Raw genomic sequence first — 6,333 nt, 5'->3', positions numbered from 1 at the left:
TCTGATTAACCCTGACTGCTCCCAGGGGCCAGAGTGGAGCAGCCAGAAGGTGCTGGTGCAGCTGGTCCCAGCTGAGTGCTGGGCTTTCCTGTGACATTTGTGTTGGCACTCCTGTTGTGCAGCGGCCTCGCTCAGCCTTTTCTTTTGTGGCCTTTGTCTTTTCAAAAACAGTAAAAAAACCCAAAAAAGCCAAACAAATCCTCAAACAGGCAGAGCAGGAGCTTGCTTTATTTACGGTCTCAGTCTGTTGCCACAGAGAATTTCTGACCTTTTGCTCCGGGTGAGGAAACTTCTGTCACCGGGAGCGGCGCCGATTTCCAGGAACAGACGGAGGCGATGGCGCTTTGGCCGGTGGCCGTTATTCCTGTGGGGAATTATTTTTGACCACAGTAGTTTCTGCTGCAGCCACACAGCCAGGCCAGCACACGAAGATTTGAACGGGGTTACAGATCTCTGCCATGAACACCCAGCTCTGGGCCAGGTGACTGTTCCCAGCCGGGCCCTGCACGGCTGCCTGGGGCAGGGGGAAATGCATAGTTTTGTCCTATAGTGGAGTGACTGCTCCCAGCTGCCCCTGTGGACTTTGGGTGAACAGGAAGAACAGAAGGAAAAGTCCCTAAAAAGGGTAGATGCTGTCACATAGCTTGTCGTTGTCACACTGAGAATTTATCACCTGTAAAGAATACAAAGAAACTCTGCCCGGGGCTGATTTTTAAGCCTCTGTGTCAAGTACCTCCTCCATGGCTCCTGGAGTTGGTAGTGGCCGTGGCTGACAGAGGAGCAGAGTGTCCTCCAGCAGCCACAGTGCATGATATAAATAGATATAAATAACACTGCAGAACAGCTCTGGCCTGGCTGCTTCCCACTGCTCCACAGTAAATCTTGGAGTCTTTTTTTAGCCTCAACCCGTGCTGAGGTCTTGCTGGGAACACCTCTGGTGTCACAATTCAATAGATAAAGCAGAAGTTGGGGTCAGCTGTCCCTGCTGTGTCCCATCCCAGCTCCTTGCCCACCTCGCTGGCAGCAGAGCTGCCCCAGGGCTGGGTGAGCTCTGCTCAGCAGGGACAAAACATCCCTGATGGCAACACTGTCCTCATCCCAAATCCGGAGCAGGGAAGGCACCACACCAGCTGCAATGAAGAAAATTATCCCAGCACAGGCAGAATATTCATCTTTTGTAGATTTTCCAGGTAAAACATGACTGCAGGGAATGCAGTCTGGAGGGTGCTCAGGACATGGCACCACAGTGTGAAATTTAGGGTGCAGGTTGCACTGGAGAAGGGGGAAGGCAAATGCCTCTTGCTGGTGGAAGCAGACACAAATCCTGGAAGAAGCAGAAAACAGACACCTCAAATGACAACAGGAGGATGTACTTTATAGATGTAAAATATTTTTATTCGTAAATGCTGATCTTCTAAATCTGTTTCCACAAATTCCAAAACCCATAACACTCTGTATACTTCAAAAAATTCTTTTTTTTGTGTTGTTTTTGTATTTTTTTTGCCAACATTAGATACTATTATACAGAACAGAAAAAACTGTAGGACAAATACTGGTAGGATGTTGGAATATTGTACAAGAGAAGAAAAATATTCAAGAAACAATTTAATACAGCTATTTATCAAGAGAAAAATATATACAATTGATTTATTCTGTAAGATAAAAATACATCATGCCATATACATTACAAGTTCAGAACTGTATTACTGAATATACCAACAGTTTACAGTCCACTTTAATTGTGCACACAAAAAAAAAAACTTCATTTTTTTTTTATATTTAGCCTGTGAAGTGTCAGTACCAGAATTTTAAGTACAAAATAAAAAGCTAACCTGGTTCAAAATGCTGATTAAATTTCTACAAGCAAACACAAAACAGTGTTTATTTTTTTTAAAGAAATGTAAACAAAAACAATCCATACAAACACATCTTTAAATTACATTTTCCAAAACCCTATTGCCAGAGTCCTGCAGCTGCAAGCACATTACACCTAATTTTTTTTCCTTGTTTTCCTTTTAAGAAGGCTATCACGTCAGACTGAAGCTCCAACTGATTCTATGCTGTTTACATGATTTAATGTAGGCTGAACAGTCACCTAATCTTGACTACTTTTTGCTGAAGAAAAAAAACCCCATGTCCAGCCTCTATTTTGGGTGGTTTTTAGCAGTTATTCACAGTTATCACAAATTGTAAGCACAAAAAAACCTGACTTAAGAAATAGGGATGCAACAATATAATACAAATAAAATTAATCTAAATTACCCAAACATCTACAAAAGTCAGAGTTGTAATATACACGCCCTTACCAGGCTTAAGGTTTACTTAAAAAAATTCTCGTAAGACCACAGTTGAGACTGCTTTAAACATACAAAACCCTCTCTCTTTAAATTGAGATTTTGGTTATTCTGTACTGGGAATCGCATGTCTGTGAGTACATGAGATCATATTGTAACATCCCTATCGACGTTTGAGAATAAGCACCCGAACTGCTGCAGAGTCTGGTAGCATTTGGTCAATAACTATTTTTATACTGTATTTTTTTTTTCTCAAAATATTTACACTTTTATACAAAGTAACAGAGTTTGTTAGTTCTGCAGGTAACAGCAGCAGCTTGGCTTTCTTCTAACTTTCTTTTTAAAAATAGCTTCATTCACTTATTCAATAATAAATACAAAAAGGTTCTCTTATTTTACAGAAATCAAAAACTACAATAAACTGACTCATGGAATCAAGTATTTAAATGTATTTTAGTGCAAGTTATTTTTTCCCTTAGCTCTATCCCTAAGGAAGTCGTTTCAGTACATTCCTTGTTCAGTGGTGTCTACTTTTATTTAAAATTTTTCTTTAATTAGAGGGCCTGCCCCTTTATCAAATAAGGCTGTGGCCAGCACTTTGGACTTCTCCCTTTCGCTGGTGATTTCAGTCTTACATTCATAGTGGCCACCTGCCCTCCCGCAGGTCAGCCAGCGGTTCTTTGCCCAAGTTAAAACAGTTTCTCCTTAGTGAGCTCAAAAACAAAAGTGCTGGACCATTCTGTTAACTCAGTTTAACCTCCACGTGTCTGGAAAGTCAGCTTCAGATTTTGCCGGCTTGCTTCTGGTGCTTGTTGGTTTGTGTGGGTTATTTTTTCCTTTTTTTTTTTTTTTTCTTTTTTCTTTTTAAATACTTGTGTAGAAATCTGTACTTCCAGAAGTGATTTTTTTTTTTCCCCCTCTTCAAAAAGGCAACAATTTTCCGTCGACAAAATCAAAATGTGAATCACTTCTTCCTAGGGACAAGCAACCCTCAAAGACAGCAAGGAATGCATTCTAGTTCATCCACTTTCGGCAGTTTACAGCTCCACAGTGACATGGAATCTTGTGCTGGTCATCTTCAAAGTCAAACTTATAGTCGTAGCAAAGCTGGAAGGAGATGAGGGAGAATGGTTATGGAACAACCAGAATTGGCCACAGCTTTCCCTGTGGCTACAGGTTCAACAGCGGAACACACCAGAGGTTGTGCTTTTAGGGACTGGCGTGGTTTTAAAGGAAAGAAGGGAAGTGTCACCTCCCCCCAGCACAAATGGGTTGTGCCATGGGCCAGAAATCATGGAAGTATCTAGAAATGGATGGGCCCAGCAAGAGGTGGGTAAGGTCCAAACTCGCCCTTACCTCCTCCCCCTTCTGGATTCTTCTGCTGGAGCTAATGATGATTTTGTGTCCTCTCTCAAAAGTGACCACCTCAGCCACGCAGTTGGGCGCACACGAATGGTTGATGTACCTATGGGAAAAGAGCAGGACAAAGGTCACCTCCCAGGAAAATGCATCCCTTGAGGCAAATGTAAACCAAACCTCAGCATGGCCTTAGCTCCACGGGCTCACCGCCTTTCCACATACAATTATATTACTCTGTAACTTGTGTCTTTACCTAGAAAACGTCAAAAAAAAAATAATCAAGCATCAAAAAAAATCAAGTATCAAAAAAAAATTCCATTCCCTCTTCATAGCTGCCATGAAACATACTGAAAGATGGGCAGAGCTAATGGAAAAGAAGACATTATTTCGGTGGAATAGTCCGCAGACTGAATGTATCAGCTCAGAGAATAAAAACCTCAAAGTCAGTGCCTCACAAACAGCCCCAGGCCAGGGAACGTGGGTGATGGCCCAGGAGGAGGTCAGGGAATGCGGGTGATGCCCCAGGAGGAGGTCAGGGAATGTGGATGATGCCCCAGGAGGAGGTCAGGGATCTCTCCAGGACACCCACCTTGCAGGGCCTCCCGTCAGGGTGGCATCGATGACGTGGTCGTTGTCAATGCGGAACATGTACACACCACGATTCTGGAAAACACAATTGGGACGAGGGCTCTTGTTAAGATTTTACTTCACTGTCGATGAGGAAGCAACAATGGGGGTCAGCTCCAAGTGCCCTCCTGCATTCTGGATCAGGCATTGCCCACTGGCTCACAAGGGAAAGCAGGAGTCACACACTGCTGTACCCTCACGGGTTTGCAGAGAATGATGGGTCATAAAAATAAACCTCTGGCCAGTTCATTTTTCCCTCACAGCTTCCATAGTGCTTTTAATCCATGTTTCCAGTGCTGCACAGATAGGCCCTGTTACAATGCCACTCAATTACACGAAGGAAGTTGCTTTAAATTTAAAGAACTTCTCATTAAAGACTGAGGTCCTCTGCCAGAGCCCTTCTTTTCTACCTGGCCAGAGTGCTGTGAGATTTATTAAGCACACTCATAACAACCACTGTGGATTCCTCTGGTTACACTTTTTGCCTATTGCATTTATAGCACAGCAGAAAACAAATCAGGAGACCTGAATTCATGAAGTAAAACAGGGGACCTGAAGTCATCAAGCAGAAGAACAGTGTTTGTTTCGTTGTACCAATGTTTAAATGGGGAAGGGGAAAGAGAGAATGAACAAACACCCCCTGCACCTGAGATTCATAGAGTTTCTCCTTCCTGTTTGCCACCTCATTCCGGATAATCGTTCCGATATATTCAATGACCATAGTGTGCTTTTCAATGTCTCGAGCAGCATATAAGCCCAGGCCCTGTGAAAAACACATTGAGATTTAGAGTTGTGTAATAAATCTGCATTGACACACTGTTCCTCACAGTGCCCCAAACTGCTCCTGCAGAAAATAATGTGGAAAGGAAACTACTTGGAGAGGGGGAAGCAGCACTGATGTACAGCTGATGGCTTAACAGAACCCAGCTTCACGGGGAACTTTTAGATGCAAGAAAACGTACTTGGCTGCTGTCTTGGTGAGAAAGCTGCTCCTACCCCTCTGACACCTGACTGTGTAAAGGCTATAAATTCACTGAAAAACAAAATGGGCCTTGCTAGACTGGAGAAAGCTGATAGGAACCCAGCAGCAACGTTTAAGTCCAACCTGAAATAAACAACAACCGTGTCCGCACGCGCCGAGATCAGTGACAAAGCTTTTGCAAAACAGTCTGTGGAGCAAACCAACAGCATTATATAAAGCAATGGGTTTCTTACAATTATTAACTCTGACAAGTATTGAGCTCTCCATACTGGTCTTGTACCACTTCACTCAGCTTGGCCTGAGCATCTCATGCTCCCACTGTGCATTTCTATTTTTAGTGAAAGTTTTACTACGGTTTTGAGAATTTGCTGAAAAATCCCACCCCAAAACTTAAAAAACCCCTTTTTTTCTAGATGACTGTAACAAATGAATTTTTAAGATATTTACAATAATCAGAAAGAAATCTTACTTAATGTAAATGTATGGAAGGGATTTGCCACATAAAAATCACCCAATTTTGGGATGAGACTTGGCGGAATTTTGCAATAGGTTTAGTTTCAGCTTTTGATCTGAATTTACATAAATATTTACACAGAAAATAAAGTAGTTACAAAATATAGATGTAAAATAGATATAAATAAAAGCACACGTAATTTTTTTAGTATCCGTTTTCCACAGTGGGACTGACCTGAATCCGAGAGCGAGCCAGGTACACGTTGGACTTCCACTCGGTTTTCATCTTGCGGTACTGAGAGGACTTGGAATGGACGAACTGTTTGCTGTAAGGCGCGTTCAGCTCCCCCGTGACTGTGCTCTGAAAGGACTTCGATGTGCTGGTGCTATTCAAGGTGTGAGGCCTGTAGGGATTGGGCATGTAGCAGGAAAGAATACAAGAAAAACTGAAGATTTCTCTGAAGAACAGCCACGGGACCCATTATAAAACCCCTCCAGACATACAGACACTTAAAGCCAGCTAGCGGAGACACAAAGCGGTTCCTCTGACCGGGGCATGCACATACACAGCCAAGGACGACAGGGTTTGTAAGCAGCAGACGAAAGCACAAATAACCC

The 6,333-nt window shown here is 42.8% G+C and overlaps 1 protein-coding gene across 6 annotated transcripts in view; it reads right to left on the bottom strand.

The window, feature by feature from the left end:
• Positions 1-1,377: 1,377 nt before the first annotated feature.
• Positions 1,378-6,333, bottom strand: part of KMT2C (lysine methyltransferase 2C) — a 144,340-nt gene continuing 139,384 nt past the window's right edge. For all 6 annotated transcript variants that reach the window (XM_018089193.3, XM_018089194.3, XM_018089191.3 and 3 more), the window contains 5 exons: positions 5,951-6,119; positions 4,927-5,043; positions 4,243-4,316; positions 3,651-3,759; positions 1,378-3,401 (listed from right to left, as the gene is read on the bottom strand). In XM_018089193.3, coding sequence (XP_017944682.1) covers positions 3,309-3,401; positions 3,651-3,759; positions 4,243-4,316; positions 4,927-5,043; positions 5,951-6,119 — 562 coding nt within the window. In that variant the 3' untranslated portion in view covers positions 1,378-3,308. The remainder of the gene's footprint in view (positions 3,402-3,650; positions 3,760-4,242; positions 4,317-4,926; positions 5,044-5,950; positions 6,120-6,333) is intronic.

The sequence above is a fragment of the Manacus vitellinus genome, unplaced genomic scaffold (genome assembly GCF_001715985.3).
Source record: "Manacus vitellinus isolate BGI_N305 unplaced genomic scaffold, ASM171598v3 scaffold_12_pilon, whole genome shotgun sequence".
Lineage (NCBI taxonomy): Eukaryota > Metazoa > Chordata > Aves > Passeriformes > Pipridae > Manacus > Manacus vitellinus.
The sequence above is the reverse complement of the archived record's forward strand: the minus strand, read 5'-3'. Positions and strand labels throughout refer to the sequence as shown.